Source organism: Acanthopagrus latus, chromosome 8, assembly GCF_904848185.1.
Source record: "Acanthopagrus latus isolate v.2019 chromosome 8, fAcaLat1.1, whole genome shotgun sequence".
In the NCBI taxonomy this organism is placed as follows: Eukaryota; Metazoa; Chordata; class Actinopteri; order Spariformes; family Sparidae; genus Acanthopagrus; species Acanthopagrus latus.
The window spans coordinates 6,195,931-6,219,829 of record NC_051046.1 but is presented as its reverse complement, the minus strand read 5'-3'; the positions used below and the strand labels follow the sequence as shown (position 1 = coordinate 6,219,829).

The following is a 23,899-nucleotide window of genomic DNA, read 5'->3' as shown; positions in this document are numbered from 1 at the left end:
ATTATTAAAACGGCAACAAGACATGAAAAATTAATATGTAATAATATACCATTTCCTACAGATATGAGCCATGTAAAACATCTTTGCAATGTGATTGAGAAAGGGTGTTTTTTTCTTATATATTTCAAGAATAAAGTTGGGGGGGAAAAAAACATTTACAACAAAACATAAATAAGTCAAGGTTCCTCTTAAACCTCTGCAGTCTGTGAGACAGACGGATAGGACTGCCATCTAGTGGCCGGAGGAGGAACATGTTATTGTCGCTCAGTGAGAGTGACATCATTCTGCCCATCACATGACTTTAAATATGTTCCATGTGTGAATAGTCCTGTGGAAACAAGATTCAGCAGCTCAAACAACCAGAAAAGCTCATTTGAATGACATTTAAATCATACTGATAAATGGCAAAATAAGGTCTTACTTCAACACGTGAGGCGACCTGTAACCATGTCATACACACAAGCAAAGTACAGACATTAATCACATATTTTTTTGTTGTTTATTTCTTTCTTCAAGTTACAAGGGAAGCACATTTATTCATTTTTTGCTTTTTAAAAATCAGTGATATCTGGATTTTCTTTTTATCCTGGACAAAGGGCTTAAAAGACAAAAAAATAAAAACATTCAAAGAAATTATAGGCGTCAAATATATGCGTCTCATTAATAAAAAAAAATACATAACACACTGATGAATCCAGATAACAATGGACGACAAGGCTGGACAGTGGTTTGTTTTTTGTTGCAAATGACAGTCCTAAGACCTAAACCAACTTATATTTGGTTATTGAGGCCAAACACAGCCGTTTCAACTAGAGTCATTCAACAAATACATTTTTTAATGTCATGTCAAAAAACAATCTGTGACATGCTTGTTATGCCAAACTATGTTAATTCTCAAACAAAGGTAAACCCTCTTCCAAGAGACCAGAGAAACATCCTGATATCATTTTGAAAAATAACACAGGGGGTTGTTAATTAAAGTTTGGATTATAATCCAAGGAGCCGCTTGTGACTGGGCTAAAGTAAGAGTCGCATTTTTTTGTTTTCCTTTCCAGAAATGATGCACACTGATCTGCAACGCCAGGAGTGCATCCTGCAAACATATGTCAGGCTTTCAGCCCGCACTGACACGCAGACCAGCGCACCATCATGAAATTTAACAGGAAACTCACACCGGGAACACAAATCTTGTCCCGGAAAGCTTTTAAACTGTCCTCTGAAGAAAAATAAACCTGTGACTGAACTTGAGCGTTGAGATTTTGACACTTTGGAGGAACATTATTCGTCCGTCTTCTTGTTTAACCCCAGACTCGAGTCTTTTTTTTCCTTTAATATGAGGAGGATTTCCTTGTTTTCTGAGAGGGTATAATTATGAAACTAAGCTTGTAGATCCATTACATTTTGGTCCCACCATTTTGAAAAGAAGAAAAAACAGGCCATCAACAGCATGAAAACATAAATGCGGCAGTGTTGAATGGCTGAAACAAAGAGCACTTCTGTCTGACGACGTAAATTATCTTTTATGGACATATTTGCATATAAGAAGGGGGTGCAGGGGGTGCAACGTGTCTTTGGAGGAACTGATTCATCCCACAGACACAGAAGTTATTAACTCTCCTCACCTTTACAGGACAATTAGTCTTTAAACTAGTGTGTTATATAAGTATTAAACCATACATAATGATAGGATTCACCACCCGCAAAAAAACTAAGTATCCCTACGCAAGTCAAACACCTATTATAGTTCAACACAAGCAATAGGCAAAGTTAAGAAGTTCAATAATTCAACAAGGACCTGGATAAACCGCACCTGCACACAGGTGTCCTCCCCATGTCTACAGCGTTACAGCTCCACAAAGCCCTACACAACTTTACTTCTGTGTCATGCCACAATATACAAAGATACTCAGAGAATGACAAACACTTTCCTAAAACGGAGAGGAGGAGGAGGAGGAGGAGGAGGAGGAGAAGGGAAGAGATGGGTGTTGAAGGGGAGGGAGCAGGAATGTGCTCCTGATCTGTGTCAGCGGTCAGTACAACACAGGTTATCAATACACCATGATTCCCTGGATTACATTCATGCATTCACACACACATACATACACACACACACACTGTGGCGTTGTCATGGTTGATGTGTTTGTTGTTTGATGGTGTGTGTGTGACGTGTCAGCAGGTTTGCAGTCCTGTCAGAGAGGTTTGTGCCTGTACCATCTGTATACGATGAACACGTGGCGGCGCTGTGGCCTCCCGGTCGTCAGCTCCTCGGAGGCGATGATTGTAACGGCGACTCCTTCAGGAAGGGGCAAAATCAAAAAAATGAAAAAGGTGACAGTTGAGCGTCCTCGTTCTTTTGAAGCTGACACCGCTCAGAAGTGGTGGATTGTCATCCTGCAGTCCTCTGTCGGTGATGACTCACTAAAATGTCAAATTAAGACGGAAAAAACTGGTGACAGCTACGCATGTTACAGCTGAAGAGGTGGTGAGTTGTGGCTTGTGGAACCAAAAATGTAAACAGTTTTGTTTGGATGACCGTCCTCCTGCCTCCAGCGCTGGTCTCCCCGCTGGAGATCATGGAAATGAATGATGTACTCCTTTCTGATCGAAACAGGCTCTCGTGGGGGCAAAGGGTAGGTGGTCGTGACTTCCTAAATAAGAGTTAATATTCTGCAATATCATACTGCAAATCCTTGTGTCACAATAAAAATCCTTGTGTCGCTGTAAAAAATTGTCTTGTTTAAATATGAATATAGTACTGAGTTTCTGCTCTTTAGGAAACAACAGTCTGTTGTGAGGTGAAGGGGGACGGGGTCTTCCTCCCTTCACTACAACTCCATGTCCTGAGCCTCGTCCTCCGAAAAGTCTGACATGGAGCTCTCGGAGGAGGAGTCGCCCCCTCCCTCCTCCTGCTCCTTTAGAGCCTCCTCCGTGGCATACCTTTGGATGTACTCTGAGAAAAGAAACACAAGTGGAGATTAGGACATATTTCAGGAATTTATCTGTCAAACTTTCTTTTTCTTTTGCACAGTGAAATGGCCACAGAATAATGACACCATCAGCAACTCCACCATTTCCATTGGCTCTCTATTTTTCACCCTGCTCTCTCTACGCAATTTTGTCGGCCACCAGGAAAATGAAGGCTGAGTGGAGATCCAGTCAGGCTCTCAGCCTAGCACAGCACTATCTGCTTTCACATCTCCATTATAGACTAAATTAATGAATAAACTCACTTGTTTGGTAGTTGCTACGCTAGGGAAAACAGATAGCGATCCATCTGTCTTTGCAACTCAGCACCAACAAGAACACCCCTTGTAAATGCAGGGGGGGGTCTGCTTCCACTTTAAGTCTTAAGTCCGAAATCTACATTTGGATGACTACTGAACAAATTTCCATCAACCCAATTTTATGCACATTTTCAATTTGTGCATAACAAAACATTTAAAAATCACATCAGATCTTTGTGGAGCGATGAAGAAACTGTACAGTTCCTCAAATTCATCAACTTGAATCTTCAACTATGTTTGCTGTTCTTCCAAAACTTGATGTTCAACAGGCTCTTCTTCTTTTTTTATATGTCAACCCTCTTCTTCTGCAGCATAAAATGGCACCCAGCTGGAGATGAACCATGTCAATAACATTCACCAAACACTTGTGGATTAAAAATGCTCATTAACACACTGAGTCCAGAACAAACAAGTGTGGACTTTGAGGTGGGCTTGTTTTGTGCAGCCATTACGTTATCATCTCACTCGTCATGTCAGATTGTCTGTGTAAGACGCTGGTGTGCTACCTTTGATCTTGTGTTTATAATCCTCCGGTCGGTGCAGGTACATGGCCGCCGCGTCCCCGTTGAGAGGGTCGATGGGGTTGGGGTAGGCGAGCAGCTGAGGGAGGAACGACTCGAAGATGTTGGTGAGGTCTAGAAGATGATGGGAGAAAGATTAGTCAGTACAGAGAACTGCACAGTTACAGCTCTCATTACTCCATCATGTGTGTAGCTACGACGTCATCCACTAGAGGGCTCTCTAGTAGTGAAATGATCAAACAGCTGTTTGGCTGCATAACTGCACTGGTTTCTGGTCATGCGTCATCCATCTCAGCACTTAGAAGTGTGAGTAAAGACAAAGGTACACCGTCTACATATGCTGCTCTACATAAAACACACCATACATACTAAAAGTTTAAAATGGTAACAGAATAACATCCAACACTGTAACCACACAGGATGCGTTCAGGCGAAGTATTAAGCGTATTAATCATAAAGCGTGTATAACAAGGGCTGTTACATGTCTTGTGTAGACAGCTGGACTGATTGTTGAAAATGCAGGTGCACTTCAGAAAACAATGGGCGTCAGACTTTCATCCAGTGTTAGAACAGGACTAAAGGCAGGAACACACCGGCCCAACCGCTGGACGTCTGAAGCGTTTGGGGAGACTCGGATGAGGACGGGAACAAATATGTTCGGTGTGTTCAGCTGCGTTGGAAGCTTTCGGAGCCGCGCCGACGCTGTCTGCTCCGATTCAACATGCGAAGTCTGAGGAGGTTGGCTGTCAGCCGTCTCAGCCACTGGACTCTCTGACTGGCAGTGTGCTTGCGAATCAGGATGGCGTGTGGGAGGAGCGTAATACTGTGTGCGCTTTGGTTTTCTACGCACTCCTCTCCGTCACTCCCTGTTTTCATGTTTTGGAGTGCTGGCACGAGACTGGCTGTTACGTCTGTTCAGGATGAATTAATCTGTGTTTGTTTGTTAATGCCTTGCTGCATGTTTAGTATGCAGCTGTTTTTGTCTGAAATAGTTTCGTTTTGATCGAAAGTAAAGAGAGTTGCATACATAAACCTCTCATCCAGCATCTTTTTTTATATGCTAGCGCCACCCGCTTATTGCAAGCACAGAACATACACGCTACTGTGGAGCTGGCAGCACGTCGATGCGGTGTGTTCAATGCCACTTTTCTGCAGAACGGGTCACACAAGAGGCAACAGAGCGGTCAGATAAAGGCAGTTGGCTGTTGGTTTGAGTCTGTGCGTTGTGTGGGGGCATTAAGGGTAGTCCCATATTGTTTTAACATGAAAATAATTTTGGAAGTTACATAATTAGTAGAAAAAGGCTGCAGTCTCAAACTAAATCTATCTATTTTGATGCGTCTTTGAGGGATTTTGTAGATTTGACATGTTTTTTTTGTGGTCTGTCATCTGAAAACATTATTTGCAGATACATGATTAAACAAACCAAGGATATCTAAATGTCTGATCCTTATGTTGAAACTCACTTTGTTCAGTGTTACGATGTTAAGGTTTCAGTATCACCTTCACAAAATCTAAATGTTACATCAGTCTAGACTCAAACACAGCTGCTGGTTGTATTCTTCCATTTGTTCAACTGTTAGTCATCGCAGCTGAAGATCATCATTGGTGCAAACTACTCATCACACCGGTGTCACACTGCAAGACACACAAATACTTATCAGGGTGTTTTCACGTACGCAGTACGTGTAAAAACAAACAGAGCTGCGGATCAAAAGCAGGCTGAAGAACAGATCAGCTTCATTTGTCTCTTGGCTGTCCCTCTTCTGTTTTGCAGCACCGTTTATCTTTCTTTTGAAAACAAATATACCTTTTTTTCATGAAGTCCTATGCAGCGGCTTTTTTAAAACAGATAGCGATCAATACGAGTCACAACCCGATTAAATGAACTATGAGTTATCACATCTGTCACACGTCAAAGCCAAGTTTTCTCCTTATGTATGACACTTTAAATGTAATGTAAGGGGCCTCCTTAAGGGGAAACTGCAGAATCTCTCAAAGGGTTGGCAGGTATGGCATTAACCAGATTATGAGGTTTAACAGCAGTACATTTCTACAGTAAAGTTGACCATGTTGTCATTAAAAAGGGTCTGAAGTGCCTTGCTGAGTTCTTTTGAGCAAATTTAAGGAAATACTTAAGTTTTAGACTGAGATACGGAAACCTTCATTGGGGATTTACTGGGTAATTTTCACTTGAGGTGTTTTGTGCAGCTGGCCTAAGGAGACCACAACCAAAACCTGAGTACAGCTGACAGAAAGTTTGGAAGAGTTTTATATTCACTGTGACACTAACTTAAAGAACAGACACAAAGTGAGAAAAAAAAACCCTTCAGGTGAGCGAGTTCACCCGTCTCTCAGCCTCAGGACCTTCTTATCTGTCAGTGCTCAATGCATGACCTCAATACAAGCAGAGGTTATCACTGAAGTGTAAGCTGATTAAACCGATAAAGATGCTCTGCCCGAAGCTGCACCGCAGAAGTACAAGAGGCTCATTTCGTGTGTGTTTTCTGTATCGACTATTCCTGCCAGTCACTTTAAACAAGAGACCGATGAAACTCTATGAACCCGTGACCCACCGTAGAGAGCCGTCCATGTCTGGTTAATGACATCTAAACACACAGTTCCTGACCTGCAACAGACAAAAACACTGTGAGGACAACACAATAGCCTACTTACGGTTGTCAAAGCAAAGCAGTGCGCAGAGTGAGGGGGAAAAAAACATCAACTTCTTCTTAACTGTGTGAATCATCTCTACACGCCAAACAAGAGGATGTGCTACAGGAAATTATGAAAATATTTGTACTCAAGCCCGTTGTTGTTGCTATAAAAACCTGTTTCAATCTTGGCTGTACTGACTGGTTAAATAAGGGCCAGTGCAGAGAGATATCAAAAACAGTGTACGTCTACTTACGCTTCATCGATGTTGGGATGAAAGATTTTATTCATGAATCCTGTAACAACAAAAACAAGATGAAAAAGAAGCAGGTTTTAATCATCATAGAGAATGATTTCCTTAAGGAGATTTTCCTGGCTTCACCACAACACTTGTAAAAAAAAAAAAAAAACCCAAATATTTCAAACCTATTGATGGTGATTTGAAGGGGTATTTATCTGGTAGGTCCACTCGCACCTTCCACACACCTCCTTCATACGCCGCTGCAAAGAAAAGGCAAACCAACTGATTGAGTCCCAAACTACATAAAACAGTACAAACTCAATGAGAGGGAGAATATGTGTGAAAATTGGTAAATATCAAGAAGCACTTACTTCCTGGTGGTCCGTGAAACTTGACTACAAACTCATTGAGACCGCTGAGGATGGTGACCTCATGCTTGCTCTCGATGCTGGCGGCTGGTTAAGGAAAAGCCGAGGACAAAAAAAAGGAGCAAGAGACGCAGAGAGAATTCAAACATATCAAACAACAACAAAAAGATGCCGCAGTGCTGTGTCTAAACTGATCCAAAAACTGCTTCTCTCTCTGCTTTTTTTTATGTCTGGGCAGAGATCAAACATAGGATCAATAATATGAGCAATAGCAGTGAGATGAATAATGCACACAAACTCCACCAACACACAACTGTGTCTCCTGAGCAGCAAAACAACCTCATAGGATAACAACTTATCAAATATCAGGACGGCCATAGATACTTCAACAACCAACAGCTACATCATCACTCTTCTGATGGTTAAGGAAGAAAAAAAAAACTTTCCAACTAAAAAGCAAAGCTGATTAATTTATCATCACAGATCATTAATCCCTATAAAGGGAAATGATGGCGGAGACATCAGTGGAGGGTGTATCAAACATTACAAGGCCGTGTCTATTCTGCCTCCGCCCAGCTTACTGACTGACGGGAACTTTCATCTGTTTTCTCAGGTAACTTCAGATCTCGACGGTGAAGGGGGAGGATGTGTCATAATCACAGCGTGTGGTGACAGCAGAGAGGCTGAACGTATTCAATCAACCAGTGCACCAGTCTGACACAATGACAGACCGAGAAACAAAACACCGCAAAAACCTCAGAAGCAACCGTCACGCCCCGCTTCATCATCCTGTCATAAATCCTTCTGTCATCTCTCGCCCCACCACCTAACCAAGGTAACGCAAGGATGCTAATTTAGCCCAACTGCTGGAGCTCAAAAAAATAAAAATAAAAAATAGCACTACATAGCTTGATTGCATAACTGTCAGGAGGCAAGGCCACAGTAAACATCTACCAGAGGATGATGGTTTAAAAAGCCAAGACACTCAATAGATGGAGGTTCGCAAACCACTGACAAAGACGACAGAGAAGCACTAAATGTGATCCGAGGCAACGGGGCCTATAAATAAACCTGTTATAGACTTGTGCAGCAAAAATGTTCATCTGTCTCTTATGCCTTCCCCCAAGGGTTGAGCATGAAAAACGAAGCATACGCTCACTCAAGATTGATGTTACTACACCAGGGAAGAGCTTTATTTAAAAAAAAAAAAAAAAAAAAGCTCTCAGTGCACTTTGATTTATTTTCTGATACCAAGAGGATTGTGTTTAGGTTTTTTTCCACATTGAGTTTGTCCATCTGAACCCATCTGTGGCCTTAAACTACACATCTAAAGGACAAACTCTCCCGACCTGCAGTCAGAATATATGGCAGGACATTCTGCTGCAGCCTGATGCACACGTGTTCAACGTACACTGAGGTTTGTCTGTGACTGTACGGTAATCTGAGAGCAGCTATGACAGCTGTGGCGGCCGGCCAGCATCAACTGTCCTCTGTCACAGTGGTTCAGTCGCACATCTTTTGATTTACAGCCACATCATGAAAGTATGTGTAGCATCCGCTGGTAACACGGTGGTGCTACAGTCGAAAAGGAGCGACAGCGAGAACTGAAGGATCCCAGCATGTTCGCACTGTGTAGTCTTTGTTTCCTCATCTATATTTTATCACACTGACAATGAAACAAACCAATATTAATGACAATAAATAAGCTTATGCCATGTTCTCTCTGTTTATATCTTCCACTGACATGATTGCGCATTACCACTGTTCCCTAAATAAAACAGGGAAAGTTACAGAATAAAGGGAAGTATAAAATTCTCAAACTGATAAATGTGTATCATGACATCAACACTGATTATATTTTAAATAATTCCAAATACATACTGGGGTGGGTTGGTGGAACTTTCTATTTTCAAACTGAAAACGTTTTTATGTAAACTCAAACTTTATTTAGTATTTTTCCAATTATCAGTTTCAACGTTTTTTTGTTATCAACTTAAAATTCACTAAGTTGGCTCTGATTCTTCATTATTTCTAGGTTGTCACCACTATCTGTTCTCACTCCACAACACTATCTGGCTGGTTTAAGTCATGTTTAATAGCCTATTTACATTGAATTAATCTGAATCTTGAAAATAACTAGTAACTGAAGTTATCAAACAAATGCAGTAAAGCTAAAGTTTAAAGTAGCAGAAAATGGAAATATGTAAATAAAGTAAAGTGCCTCGGTAAAGTACAGTACTCAAGTAAATTGTAGTTATATTCCATCATTGCCCCACTGAGCAAACCAAGTTCAAAGGACCTCAAAGTAAAATTTGTTCATCATGAAAACTTTCATTTTGAACCTCTAGAAGTTATTTAGACAGCCGTAACTGAATTTACATGAGCTGGACTCTAATTTCAACATAATTCTGATGTAATTACTGAATCTGGGGTCTTTTTTTTTTTTTTTTTTTTTAATAATGCAACCATAATGTATTCAGTTATGAAGGACTGGAGGGCCTCAGGTATAGAAGTACACTCCACAGAAAACAACACTAACAACACTGTTGGCATGTTGTTTGTGATGGTGGATAAAAGTGCTGTCATTGTTCCTGCAGAGGTGGAAGGTGACATATTTAACATAAAGTTGATTTCTCAGACATATTTATGTGAGGCTGGACAAATTGTGCTACAGGATAAAGTGCGTGCTTGTCTATTTTGCCTACCTCTATGACAAAGTTCGCTTATTGGAAGGCTGAAACAAGCATGAACTTGTCCAACAGCAGCATGAGTTATACAAATATATAGATTATTATCTATCTTATGTAAGCTTCTTATCTTGTACTTCATTTTGGTAAATGTTAAATGTCAAATCAATAACATGCGCAGTACAGTCAGTTCACAATAGCACAGATGCCAGTTAAAACTAATGAAGTCTGATGCAGCAGTCCTGCAATAAACTCTCCTTTCATGACTTATAATGTTGAAATTCTTTTAGAGAGGAGTTGATTTTATCTTCTAGATGTTTCTCCCCTTTTTTTCTTAACCAAATCAAGGTTCTGGACTCAGATGTTGAAAGTTGTGAAGCCCTCTAAAGCACATTTTGGGAATGTTTTACGCTCACTTGATGCTGCAACAATGACTATTTCTGCTCTTGATTTACACATCAGTTACTCTCTCATTAACGTTTGTTTAATTGCACATCTTAAAATTGTTGTTCTGTGTGACCCTAAAGAAAATAAAGCAAATGACAGCAAAGATTCTCAGAACTGTTGCTGATGAATCTTGTATTGATCCGCAAACCAACAAACAGTTTCATCAGCAGCTGTCTGTTTGCTCTCCAGAAGCAACGTGGACACAAGTCGTCCACCTCCTCAGCCTGCAGCCCCTGTCCTGTCCTGTCCCTGCCGTGGACTGGATGTTCCCAGCCCACCTCCTCCTCCTCACCCCCGCCTCATCCCTGCATGTGCCCCGTACAGCACGCTTGTTGTTCCTCGATCAGCTGTGTGTGAAGCTCCGCCTTCTACCATGTTCCGGATGGTAACAGGCGGACCAATCAGAGAGCAGCATCTCGCTGCAGGACAAAAACAAAACAATTCACCTCACGCTGTCAGAGATCCTTTCATGCAAACTTCAGCTGATCTGGAAATAACTCAAAAATGTATATTCGACAATAGAAGAGGAATTTGAGCAGTCAACAAATCAAACATAGCGCGAAGCATTGCACCTCAAAGAGAGAGATGTTATGGAGAGAAAAAAAAACTAGCCTAACCCTAATTAAAAAGGAAAACATCCATTATTTTTTGTTTTTTAGCATCACTGAACTGAAATAATATGTTATTTCGCCTCCAGAGTCAGTAAGATTACAATTTATATTTTGTTTATATTCAATTTGCATCAACTCAAATGCCACAAAAGGTCAAAATGTGGTGTCCCTGTCGTGTAGTAATCTGTCGACTTTGCATTTGTCATTTGTCACACATCGTCTCCGTCGTGCTACATCGAGCCTGTTTGTTCTCCCTTGGTGATAGCATGCTACACAGCTAGCTTGCCGTAGACGTTAATGTGACAAAAAAAAACAAAACACGAAAAAACAAAAGCGTCTTTCTAAACAAGGCTCCTAAAAACGTGAAAAAGTCCTCGCTAACCCTTCGCATTGTGTTGTCAGTCCTGTGGGAGCACACACACACACACACACACACATATATATTTTTTAGCTAACGGGCTAACTTATCGCTTCCGAGCTAAAGCTAACACAACCGTCCAAAAGCGAACAGAGAGTTATGTTGCGACATATTCCGTCGCTAATTCACGACCGATACAAAACAAGACGAGCACTGCTAATGTGTTAGCAAGGCTAAACGCTGGCTAAGCAGAGCAAGAGAGTTCACACAAATAACCCGAAACTAAACGTGTAGCTTCATCGCCACCCTGCTAACTTAACAGCAGACAAGCTAACGTCAGGGCACATTAACGCCAAAGTGTTCAGCGTTTACTCACTTTTCACCAAATCTGTTAACATCTCATAGCTGCTAGCCACCACACATCCTCATAGCAGCCGTCGGGAACAAATACTGTAATTCAACAAACATTAGAGAGCTGACAATTGACACAAAATGACATAATTGGGTTTTTTTGTCTATCCGGGGCTTCTTGTTAATGTTCTGGAAAAGGATACAGTTTCACCACGTCGGTATCCATTCGCCTCTTGCCCGGACTTGGAGACGACATTTTTGTATTCCTTTCAGAAGTGATCTAAAAATACTGCGGCGATGAGGCTACCTCAACCTTGCAGCTTGAAAATACCTCACAAGCCCTCTGGACTGTATCAGCAGCCTTCCCACGATGTCCATAAACAAGATCCTTGCTGCAACATCGCCCACTTTTCTTTTCTTTTTCTTTCTTTTTTTTTTTTTTTCCTCCTTCTTCTGCTCTCGGCGGATCTTCAGTGTTTCCCCCCCTGACCAGCTCTGCCTCGTTGCGTCCCGTCCTGAAGACTCTCTCCGCCTGTGACATCAACCTCCAGCGTCCACACCGAGGAGAGGAGGGGCCCGGGTGTAGAGCTGCATTGCACAGAACGCGCCCACACTGTTTGTAATGTCGTTTAATTGGCTTTGAATAAAAGTGCTGTCCTGTTCCTCCTGAGGGAGAACTCGACATTTTAAATGTGCAGTTGATTTCTGGGGTGTTTGAAGCGAGGGTGGTCGAATTGTGCTCAAATACAAAGCGCGTGCTTTTCTAGCTTGCGTAGATCTATGACAAAGTTATCTTATTGGAAGGCTGAAACAAGCACTTAAAGGCCAAAGTTGTTTCTCCACAGTCACTCTGTGTCCAACAGCTACATGAATTATACATTGAGATAATCATCAGTTTTAGCTTCTTATCCTGTTCATCATTTTGGTAAATGTTAATTGTCAAATATATAACATGTCCAGTGCAGTCAGCTCATCAGAGCACAGATGCAAATTAAAATTAATGCAGTCTGATACAGCAGTCTTGCAATAAATTCCCCTTTCATGATAGGAGGATTTGTTGAAATTGTTTTTTTTTAATGTTTTTTTAATTTTATATTCCAATCTTATCTTTTTTTTTTTTTTTTTTTTACTGACGCTTTGGGTTGGTGGCTTGACCTAACAACACAAAATGTCAGTATTTGTTGACCTGGGAAAGTTTGTATTTCATGGGTTGGGAACGAGATTCAGCAATCAACTTTCATACAAACTGGACCTTTAAATATGTATTTTCCATCTACTATTTGCAATTAGGGGAAACAAACAGAATTTATCATAAGGTTTGGCAAAGACTTAGGTGCACATGTTTCACAGGGACTACCCTGAAGAGAAAATGTACTTTTTTAAAATAAACAAAGTATTTGGAGTTTCATAGGATTTTATATCATTGGAACAAATTCTCAGGGCATTCCCAACTTCAACTATTAGATCTGGACAAAGTCATTTAGTTAGTTTTACATTCATTTTATATTAATTTGGTGTATCTGGTGCCCCAGATAGCGTGATTGCTGCACTCTGTTATAAGCTCAGGTCACCCAAAATCCTCTCCCACATACATTTGTTTTACAGCAGCAGCTAAAATTCGTGTCAACAATAGCGTATTTGTGTAAATGGAAGCGTGCGTGCATATGAAAACACACTCAAGGAATGTGGAAAAGTCAAATCAGCTGTATTCTCACAGTCTCACATGACCTGACATGAGTGTGTGGCAGTCAAAGTATGACCTCGTCAGGTCACGAGACCCTCGCTTGTCATCAGATGACAGAACCAAACTTTGTTCTGCTGCTAGGAATCACATCAGCACATTGGCTCTCTGAACTGTGCTGCTCCAATCACATGGAAACAAGAGAGAAGAGAGAGCTATGTGACAAAAAACAAAATGTCATTACAGTTTGACAAATGTCTCTTAAATCTCTCTGTTTGTCTGTTGGCTGTGAAATGTTGTCACCGTGCTTAGTGTCTATGCAACACGTTGCTGCCAAACTGCACGGACATGACGAAGGTCTCGATTAATTAAACTATGAATCACACTTTAGTCGAGTCATGAAACTTGACTCCAAACCTAAGGACACTGAAAACCTCTTGCACTGCAGACTGTGTAATGAGATCCTGTCTCATGAAAGTTTTTAATGAACCCCAAACAAAGTCTTTCTGCAGATCAAAAAACAAAAGTGTTGTACAGAACTTTTTTTTTGTGCACTCAGCTAAAAATGTCACTTTAAAGGCTTCTAGTAAAATCTTTTTCAAGCTGAATTTCCAATTTCTAAAAGTTTGCTGAGAGCAAGAAGGTGTGTTTAGGCCTTTGATTTGTCTGTGTTAATGCATAAAGAAACAGCTCTCTGTGAAGCCCATCCTACAGATTTAAAACATGCAGAATTGATTAGACAGTTTAAAGTCCTGACCTCCATAAATCTGAGTGGATCACTGGATGGAACAAAAGTTGACGACTCGTCTCCTGTTTAATCTCATTAACACAGCTGCAGCTCATTGTTCCATTTTCCTGGAGTGGCCTCTTCTCCTGCCTGCTATCAATCTGCGGAGGAATTATTTGGAGAGGTGACGTTACGTTAACCTTCCAACAGAGGCGGTGATACTTTCTGCTGATAAACCACCTGTGTGAGTAAACCTCGGATTAACATTTCAGTCACTATTTCTACCGAGATAGCGGCCCCACAATGCAGCAATCTACTTGAGATCCATGTTGTTTCATGAATCCCAGTTTGCCTCAATTGTAACTATACTGTCTTGACAGGAAAGAGCCCTACGTGTTAAACATGATCACATGTGCATGGGGAAAACACTGGTGTGAGGTGTTTATGGTGTAAAAACTGTAAATGAAACTGAAAATAGTGTGTTAGATTCAGAGCTACGACGATTAATACAGTGGTTGTCCAAAAAGTAAAAATTGTCTTATATCAGCTCCTTAAAGGTGCTATTTGTAAGAACATGATTTTTGATTTTCATTCCCAACTCATCAAATAATGACGCCATGGGGTTTCCCAAAGTGTCAGATTCGGAAAGAGATTCAAAAATCAAATTTTCGTACAAATAGCACCTTTTAAATGGGAATATTTTTATGACAGTTAACTTGACACTTGAAATCATCTCGGGCTGTGGAGAATCATATCCCCAATTTCTGATATTTTATATCCTAAACAACTCATCGACTAACTGAGAAAATAAAGATAATCATTAGTTGCAGCTCTAGTTTGAGCCAGTCTTCTCTTGTTCATTTTGATAATTGTCTGCTCTCTGACAGTTACTGATGACAAGTCTTAATTGTACAAAGTTTATTTTCACACAGTCTGCATGAAAATAAGAAAAGCCACAGCAGCTTCTTGTGGGATTGGTCCCTTTGCTCTGATTTGCTACTTCAGCCTATCCCACCGAGCTTCAAATCCAGATTACCACATGTCAGCAAAGCAGCCCCCGGAGATCTGGGGTAAAGGTTGACTCTTGGTTTAGTCAGACCAACCACTTGTTTCTCTCAAAGTAAACAATTTGTCCATAATTTAAGATATACAGTATATAGAAAATGTTGTTCGTACCTTCCTTCAATTGATCTTTCTTTTGTCAGGTAATATGTCACCATGAGCAGACGTATTAAAGTCAGAAAGGTCCTGTGACACTAAACTCAACGGAGCGACAGTAACTGAGAGACATCCAGGCTTTACATGTGACACCTCTACACATTCACTTTGTTCCCTTTATTTCACTCGCTGAGAGATATTCCTCACACCCTGTGAATCTCTGGTATTTAACAACAGATGACAACCCATTTTGTGACAGTGTTTATACAAAGAATGACAAACATTCATTGCTTCCACCTTTTCATTTGTGAGAATTTGCTGCTGATAAATCTCAAAAGATTTCAACGTTAATGTCTTTGGATTGCAGTCGGGCTTTTCACGATTAATCATTTGTCTTTATGATATCAAAAAATATATACATTAATTAGAAAAATTATTATTCAAATTTCCCAGAGCTCAGAGTGCTTCCTTTGTCCAAAATCCAAAGAGTCTTTACTATATTAAATGACAAAGAAAAGCGAGACAAAGACTCTTTTTGCTTTAAAAGTGACTGAAAGGATTAATAAATTACAATAACAATAATAATAGCAATAATAACAATAATGGTAATAATAACATTGAATTTGTATAGTGCTTCTCACGATACTCGAACACACTTTAAATGTGAACATAAAAGCAGTACACTAGAAACAAATATAAACATACATCACACAACATTAAATCTGGAAACTCATTTTCTTTTGATTGCCCTCCAGACTTTTGACTGTGATTCAGACAAAACATAATTGTAATGAACTTTTTTAACTATTTACTGACAAAGAAAATAATCTGGAGCAAAATCGATAACATATCTTTTCACTATTCTCTCGCTTTAAACATTTTTATTCAAAAAGATTCTATTTTTATGTTTGTTTGTTTGTTTTTTTCTGTTTTAACTGTTATTTACATGGACAGTTTCAGGCCACTGCAGCCCTTCACAACTATAAACACCACCATGTGGCTCTTGAACGCATCATGAAGGGTCCCGCCTCCTCTGATTGGTCGGTCGAGGCCAGCTGGCTGTGACGCGACAGCAGCAGCAGCAGCAGCAGCAGGTGTGGACGCTCGGCGCTGTTTGTTTCTTTAGCTTGCTGTGATTGCTGCAGCCCGCGGTCTCATGCCACTGCGTTTGGCCAAACCGAAGCGGGTCGTCGTCCAGGTGTGGGTCTGCTGAGCCCGGTCTGCGTGGCTCCCTGTCGACATGTCGGCCGAACATGACGGAACCTTCAGTCAGCTCAACAAGTTTGAGAAACTGTCCTGGAGGCCCTTCATCCGCGACTCAGGTTTGTCAACAAAGCTCAGTGCCCTGCAGGAGCAAGCAGCCTGCAGCCGTCAGCAGGGCAAACAGAGGAAGCAAATGTTGATCTAGATGACATTACTCATAGTTTATGTTGTCTTCGTGTGCACCAGGACACCCATTTGTGTGAGTAGGTAGTAGCAGATGTGATGTATCGTCAGGCTAAAGCTAGCTAACGTTGCTACGGAAGCCAGCAGGAGTTGGTGGGCGAATGAGCACCTAGCAGGCTAACACGGCGCTGATGTTGCTGGTTTTTTTTCTATAAATAAACATCCCATGTGAGAGACTTGATAAAGAATAGAAGGATGAGGATTAGCAGTAGCTTCTGCTAATGTTAGCTTTACCTCACTGATAACAACCCAGGAAACGTCCTGTACATGTAAATACAAGATTAATAATTTATACTCAGTGTGTCAAAGGGCCTTTAACTCGTAGGCGTTTGCCAACAGAAGTGACTTTTAGTAAAAACACCAACCAGCTGAAAAAACAGCTTGAAACTGGGCACAAAAACACTGAAGAACCACTCTGAATGGCACCTACTTGTTCTGGTGATGAACATTTTAACCTGAGACTCTCAACAAAGCAAGCTTCAGTGTCCTTTACCCAACATCTAACTGTCCTTTTTTTGTTTGTTTGTTTTTCCGTCTCTCACGTCTTGTTGGATGGTGACTGACTGACAGGCTCCAAGAAGCGGGCACGGTGGCTCCAGGCTCGACGCATCTTCTCCCCTTCCTGCCCCAACCTGCGGATCCCCAACAGGTTCCTGAGAGAAGGTGCTGAAGAACACGTTTGACTGTGTTACCTCCAGAAAAAGGGCGACTTAACACAGATAATCTGATCCTCCCCCTGTAAAATGCATAATTGTAATGTTGTAAAACTCAAGTGCTATCTCTTTCATGTACACTATTTTTAGGCGAGCTAGTTAGCATCATTTCTTCTGTCTTCTCCGTCCCTCAGGACACTGTGTGCCGCCCGCCCGCAGTGGACACCGCTGCGTTGCAGACAGCGCCAACCTGTACGTGTTTGGAGGCTACAACCCAGATTTTGAGGAGGCAGGCGGGTCTGACAATGAAGACTACCCTCTTTTCAGGGAGCTCTGGCGGTTTCATTTTGCCACAGCCACCTGGCAGCAGGTCCGCACAGAGGGTTACATGCCCACAGAGCTGGCCTCCATGTCAGGTGAGGACTGATGTGCACACTCTTGTCTTGTTTAAAGGTTTGCTGTTGACCCCTGCTAGGACTTGGTCATGATGTTTCTATCAGAGTCTTCATCTTTCTCTCGATAGCTTCAGATTATCCTCCTGAGCTACAGGTGGCACTAATGCACCAAAACCAAAGTAGTGTTCAGGGAAGACAGTTGCTGTGTTTCAATTCAGGGTCTGCATCCTTTCAAGGACCCGGCTTTTACATTCTTAGAAGGCGAGTCCTTCGGAGAGACCTTGTTAACCAAGTCAGCCATTGTTAAATGGGACGGTCTACCCTTTGGAGCATTTCCTGGTCACGTCACCAGATGTTTTACTCTTGCGTCATGATTTCTGCTGCCCAGGCCTGCAAAAGTGATGATCTACGCCACGCGATGTTGCCATTTTCTCTCTTTCTTTCTTTCTTTTTCGGGCACGCAAAGAATCTTGGGATATGTGAGGCCACGAAGGATAGTAACAGTCCATCCTCCAAAAACAGGGAAAAAAAGGCCACATTTGTGGGCTGCATCTGGAGGAGCCTTCGAATTGGGACAGCCTCTGTGTTTTGACGTAATTGGCCTTTAGATGTGGCCTCCAAAGGATTCAGACCCTGAATTGAGACACAGCAAATGAGTTAACAAGGAGCACATCCCAAGTCATTCCTTTCCTCCCTCCTTGCTTGAACCAGAGCAGGGATCTCTATGAACGAGGATCCATGAGATCAGCCACATCACTCCATGACACCTCAGAGGAAGGGGATATCTCTACTCTTTCCCTCTCTCTTTGCATGGTTTCCTCTCCACGCACCCTTTGTGGGAGGGACTGAGCCACAAGGAAGGAGGACAACATGGATGCGATTAAAGAGACTTGGGATGAACCCGCGGATGTAAACAATGCCGTCTCAATCAATCGGTTCTTATAGGTGGAAGCAAATGTATTCAACACAGGTGTTAAAGCTCAAAGATGCGGACAATGAGTTTTGTTGAATAAATGTACAACGGAAGCTTTTGTTTGTTGGCAAGAAAACTCAACAGGGCTCCTTTAATTCCATCTGTTTAAGCTGCCTGACCCACTGCAAACAATCAGTGGGTTGACATGCACTCAGTAACAAGATTAGAGTCAGCCTTCAGGGATTTAATGCCTAACGCTAACCCACTGTGTCTTAGTTTGCACTCGGTGTGACTCTGACTTCATGAGACGACATTTGTGAAACCTCTTTTTATTTTATTGTTTATTGTGCTTCACATCACTGTGAAACAACACACAACGCTGCTCTATGATTGAAATAAAGGTCCTAAATTCACAGGGGTACCTTTTTTTTTTTTTTTATTTAAAACAGATTATGATTTTTTTGTATCCATCTCATGAACAGAATATTTGTAGTTGGGCACGTATGTAGATTTGAATGAACCTTTGTTCCTAAGATCTTGAACTGCAGCAGTGTAGACTGATGTCTCTCTCGCTCTTTCAGCTGTTTTACACGGCAACAACCTGCTTGTGTTTGGCGGCACTGGGATTCCATTTGGTGAAAACAACGGCAATGACGTCCACGTTTGTAACGTTCAGTACAAACGGTGGAACCTGCTCAACTGCAGAGGGAAGAAACCCAACAAGATCTACGGACAGGTGACAGTAGCCGGATTACATTCTCAGATATTAAGCCCATCACGCATGTGTAGCTGTGTATTCAAACAACAAACATCTCCATTTTCAGGCAATGATCATCATAAACGGCTACCTCTATGTGTTTGGAGGAACAACTGGCTACCTTTACAGTACTGACCTGCACCGGCTGGACCTGACCACCAGAGAGTGGACACACCTCAAACCCAACAACGCACCCTCAGATCTGCCTGAAGAGAGGTCAGAATGCAGTCACAATTTAAACAGCTCTAGTATGTGTGACCCACAGTGAAGCACAAGAATATTCATTAAGATAGACTGAAACTGAATGCATGATTTTACAGGTACAGACACGAACTAGCTCATGACGGACAGAGAATATATATTTTAGGAGGTGGGACTTCCTGGACGTCGTATCCTCTTGACAAGGTGAGAACGGACGAGTTCACGTGAAGGATTTGACAGAAAGACAAATTGTTACTAATTTCTTTGTGTCTTCATCAGATTCACGCGTATAACTTGGAGACAAATTACTGGGAGGAAATAGTCACCAAGCCTCATGAAAAAATAGGTGTGTCATCCAACCTTTTTCTGCTGAATAGCGGATTTGAAGACCAGACATTCAATTAACTTTATTTGTCATTGCAGGATATCCTGCCGCCCGCCGGTGTCACAGCTGTGTGCAGGTGAAAGATGGTAAGGAAGGAGAATTTCACAGAGCTTTACCTGGACACACCTGACTGACATGTTGTTTTTTAAAGGAATATCTCACTCTCTCTTCCTCCAGAGGTGTTTATATGTGGAGGATATAATGGGGAGATGATCCTGTCTGACCTGTGGAAGATCAACCTACAGACCTTTCACTGGACCAAGCTGCCTGCCGTCATGCCAGAACCAGCCTACTTTCACTGTGCTGCTGTCACTCCGGTTAGTTTAATATCATTCACACAGATTTCTCTTCTGCACCGAGTGACAGAAGAAACCTCCTGAAATCTTATTTGCTGTATGACTGATCAGGACTAATTACCATTTTCTTGGGCGATTTAATAGTTTATAATCTGATTAATTATTGAGTCGATAAAATGTCAGAACCCATGGTGATCTTTGATCTGACAAACAGCTGACTAGGACTGCATCTAAAGAATGTTTTCATTATTGATTATTGAGTATTTTCACAGTTAATCCATTAATAAATGACTCTGTAAAAGCTTGAAAAATTAATTATTCTCATTAGAATTTCCCAGAGCCTAATCTGACGTGTTCAAATTGCTTCTTTTGTTCAAACAAGAGTCCAGAACCCCAAAAGATGTTTCATTTACTTTGTATTGATCATAAATGGCAAAGAAAGGCAACACATCCTCACTTTTAAGAAGCTGGAACCAGAAAATGTTTGACATTTGACAAAATGACTGAAACACTCAATCGTTATCAAGACAGCTGGTAATTAACTCTTTTGAATCGATTTAATCGACTAATTGTTGAATTTTTAACAACCAAAATCCAAAGACACAAGTCTCATGTTAGTCCTGATGGCAGTAAAACTAAAATCTGAGAATAACTGGAGGTTTGATTGATCAGTTTAATATTACACTTTCTCCTGCAGGCTGGCTGTATGTACGTCCACGGAGGTGTCGTCAACATGTCCGGGAACAGGAGGACGGGCTCTCTGTACAAAGTGTGGTTGGTGGTGCCGAGCCTGCTCGAACTGACCTGGGAGAAACTGCTGAAAACTTTCCCTCACGTAGCCCAGCTGTCCACGCTTCAGCTGCTCAGCCTGGGAATGACACACACACTAATTCAGAGGCTCAAATAGAGACTGAAGGAGGCAGTACGTGACGCAACAGCACTGACTCTAAAATCGCAGATAACCTGGCAAAAAAAAAAAAAGAAAAAGCAAAGGACAAAGACAAGTTTCTCGTGATGTCAGATGGTTATCAAACAACTTTGAATGCCTTTTAACTTTAGTCTTATGTAAACGTGTGCTTTCTTTTTCAAAGGAAAGAATTCATGGATTTCAGTTTGCACGCATCCACTGAACTCACTGTAGTGTGCTTATTTCCACCTCCTGTTACTTGCTCTTGTCATTTTGGTACTTTATCGCCTTCAGAAACTTGTGCTGCATGAGCATGAATAGTTTGATGTTGCAGAGACGACTTCTTGAAGGCGAAATGAGTGTTGCTTCTGCTTATAGAAATCAGCTTGTTTCCACAATCGCTGAAGTGACAATGATGCTGAACACAGTCGCCATCTTTGTCAGCTGCTGCTCCTCCCACTGTGATGTAGGTGAAATCAAACAGTGCTGATGTTCACTTAAATTTCCATTTAGTCAGTCAACATAAGAGGCACGCTGCTGATGAAGCATGGACACATAATCACTGTGATACCTCTTCATTGTCTAATTAGGTCAATTATTTAAGGAATCATGTTTTCGCCTCGAGGACTCTGTCACTGCATGCTGACATGGAGCTGTGATTATAAGCTGAAAATTATTCCCCTTGCATCAGGCCTTGTGGTCAGATCTTTTGAGATCTGTGTCACGGCATCACTGTGAATCTTCTTGTGCCTCTTCCCTTATTTTTCCTCTTTTTGGAAAAATGAGAAGAAGTTGTAGCTCCGCAGTGATTCTCAAAACTTTTTATTTTGTCATTTGGTGCCTTCTGAATTTCCTAAATGTCACACGTTGTTTTTATATTTCTGTGAACCAGTCTTCTTCTTCTTCTTAAGATTTTTATTTGTTCGTTGCTCTCTGAAACGGTGTACATGTAGCTGTTTTCTGCCCCTGTGATTTGCCTGGTGTGCTGTTGCTGAACCTTTTCTGCTCGTGATGAAGCAGGAGATGCCGCTCGCAGCTAAAGATTTTTCTCCACGGAAACTTTTTTTAAAATTTTTACTTATTTATTTTAAACACTGTGCTGCTGTTTTATTCTATTACAACATCTATATTGTAGCAGAAGGTGTTGCTGCATTTTTTTTCTCCTTTTCACCTGCTTTGATTTGATCTTTTCAGTTCCCACTTTATGCCTCAATTCCGCTTTAACCTTTTATACTGTAACATAAGCTGTATTTTTATTATATTATTTTTTTTAAACCTTTTTGTCTTATTCTTCTCAAAAGTTTTGCTGTGGTACTCTGAATAATAAGTGGCATGGGACTTTTGTAACTAGTCACAAGGCAGAGTATGTAAGGCGTACTCAGGACGTTAAATACTGTGATCAGACTCTGTTGAGCTCCGCAAACATTTGCCAAACTGTTAACAGACTGTAATTTTTGTGAAACTAGATTCTGGTACGCTGAGATGACTTTGATGAAAACAAATCTTTTGAGGTTGCTGTGGACTAACAAGCATAGATACTGTAGTAAAACTCCCAGCTGCTTGTATTAATTAACACTTCTTCTTTTTTTTTTTTTACCTGTTTTGTCGACCTCTCTTGAATTCCTTCGAGTATCTGCAGCATTTTATTTCACATGTTCACTGTAAACTAATGCTAAGCTCAAACTCACTGTGTCATTCATCATATAGTCCTATTTCAGATTGAAAACTCCGCCTCAGTTACTTTTAATTTAGTTTGACATGTTTATGGCCTTATTTATATCTTATGGCGAAGCAGCAGTCTGCTTCGGTACATGCTCTGACTTGGTAAATGTACTACATTGGTAAAGATTGAGATGTTTATATATTTGCATCATTTTTTTGATGTTAAAATGATCCCTTTTGCATGTCAGTATGGTGTGCATGTGACTTAATCTCTTGGGAGAAAAGGTGAATGCCTCCTCAAAGGCAGTTATGGCTGTAATGTACATTACGTTTTGTAATTCCTCCTTTTATTGTACAAACAATAAACACACAGGCAGCCAGTTTTTCAAAATGTTGTATTGACAAATTATTATTGTTGTTAAGCACAGCCAGCCATGCCTCATTTTACAACTATATGGTGCCAGTTTATTTAAAATAATGTACTTGTGTAATTAACTCTGACAGACTTTAACCATTTAAAAAGTATACAAATGTATTATCACAGTACCTAACAAAATAGCATTAGTGCAGATAGTAAAAATACTGTGTCTCTATCTTTTCATCAGTTTACAAACACCATAATAAGTTATCTGTCTAAGGACACGTAGTTCAGTGTGCTACCTTTCAAACTGTACATTTTACAGTAGGAGTGCCGACCTGAGATTAAAAGATTCAGTTTTGTAATTTGTATAATTCTGCATAAGAAGGAGAAAAAAAAATACTCCAAAGGATACTTTCACCAAATAAATTAAATTCAGTCATGCTCCACTTACCTACATGCAGATGGAAAGCAAAACACAGAAAAAACAGTGTTGCAGCATTTTCCTAAAGGACTGAAGTAGATGGGGATTTGTTTTAAAATGTAATAAAACAACTGGAACAAACAAAACGTTTCATACAGCTCGTCCAGCTGAATCCAAGTCTATGGAAGCCTGACATCCCAAATTGATTTGACTAAAGACTTTTATTGTCACCGTTTGTAAAGCTGAATTTTTCACTGTAGCTGCTGAGCTGAAAGCGCCCTCACCCTGTCTGAGGTGTACGCAAGCTTTACCCAGGTCGAAGGTGTAAATAAAGTCTATTCAAATCAATTTGGGATCCCAGGGCTTCTGAAGACTCGGATTACACTGGATGAGCTGTATGGAACCATTTATTT

The 23,899-nt window shown here is 40.9% G+C and overlaps 2 protein-coding genes and 2 long non-coding RNA genes across 5 annotated transcripts; 1 reads left to right on the top strand and 3 right to left on the bottom strand.

Moving 5' to 3' along the window:
• Positions 1 to 619: 619 nt before the first annotated feature.
• LOC119023972 (ubiquitin-conjugating enzyme E2 H-like) lies at positions 620 to 12,105 on the bottom strand. The gene is made up of 7 exons (XM_037106314.1): positions 11,727 to 12,105; positions 7,073 to 7,149; positions 6,887 to 6,961; positions 6,717 to 6,756; positions 6,382 to 6,434; positions 3,791 to 3,919; positions 620 to 2,950 (listed from the first exon to the last, which is right to left on the bottom strand). Exons 1-7 carry the CDS (start codon positions 11,777 to 11,779, stop codon positions 2,826 to 2,828), a joined length of 552 nt encoding a protein of 183 aa, XP_036962209.1. The 5' UTR covers positions 11,780 to 12,105; the 3' UTR covers positions 620 to 2,825.
• On the bottom strand, positions 10,203 to 11,715 carry LOC119023973. Of its 2 annotated transcripts, none has more exons than XR_005076376.1 (2): positions 11,197 to 11,715; positions 10,203 to 10,622 (listed from the first exon to the last, which is right to left on the bottom strand). It is a non-coding gene; the product is annotated as an uncharacterized LOC119023973 (long non-coding RNA). The 2 variants fall into 2 exon arrangements; XR_005076375.1 differs by having other exon boundaries at positions 11,549 to 11,715.
• A 1,102-nt stretch (positions 12,106 to 13,207) lies between the features above and the next one.
• Positions 13,208 to 14,097, bottom strand: LOC119023974. Its single transcript, XR_005076377.1, has 2 exons — positions 13,962 to 14,097; positions 13,208 to 13,382 (listed from the first exon to the last, which is right to left on the bottom strand). It is a non-coding gene; the product is annotated as an uncharacterized LOC119023974 (long non-coding RNA).
• LOC119023971 (kelch domain-containing protein 10-like) lies at positions 14,041 to 23,095 on the top strand. Its single transcript, XM_037106313.1, has 11 exons — positions 14,041 to 14,175; positions 16,044 to 16,411; positions 17,106 to 17,198; positions 17,383 to 17,604; positions 19,078 to 19,232; positions 19,321 to 19,469; positions 19,574 to 19,658; positions 19,734 to 19,800; positions 19,878 to 19,925; positions 20,017 to 20,156; positions 20,833 to 23,095. The coding sequence occupies exons 2-11, from the start codon at positions 16,330 to 16,332 to the stop codon at positions 21,040 to 21,042; spliced, it is 1,251 nt and encodes a 416-aa protein (XP_036962208.1). The 5' UTR covers positions 14,041 to 14,175; positions 16,044 to 16,329; the 3' UTR covers positions 21,043 to 23,095.
• Positions 23,096 to 23,899: the final 804 nt, after the last annotated feature.

What these genes read in the sequence shown, in the direction of transcription:
- LOC119023972 (XM_037106314.1), bottom strand. Translation starts at nt 11,779, where the DNA reads ATGTCGTCTCCAAGTCCGGGCAAGAGGCGAATGGATACCGACGTGGTG. An exon ending in GATACCGACGTGGTGAAACT is followed by an intron (nt 7,150 to 11,726) that starts GTATCCTTTTCC and finishes ACCAGCCGCCAG; the next exon opens with CATCGAGAGCAAGCATGAGG. An exon ending in GACATGGACGGCTCTCTACG is followed by an intron (nt 3,920 to 6,381) that starts GTGGGTCACGGG and finishes ATCATCTTCTAG; the next exon opens with ACCTCACCAACATCTTCGAG.
- LOC119023971 (XM_037106313.1), top strand. Translation starts at nt 16,330, where the DNA reads ATGTCGGCCGAACATGACGGAACCTTCAGTCAGCTCAACAAGTTTGAG. An exon ending in CAACAGGTTCCTGAGAGAAG is followed by an intron (nt 17,199 to 17,382) that starts GTGCTGAAGAAC and finishes TCCGTCCCTCAG; the next exon opens with GACACTGTGTGCCGCCCGCC. An exon ending in CTGTGTGCAGGTGAAAGATG is followed by an intron (nt 19,926 to 20,016) that starts GTAAGGAAGGAG and finishes CTCTTCCTCCAG; the next exon opens with AGGTGTTTATATGTGGAGGA.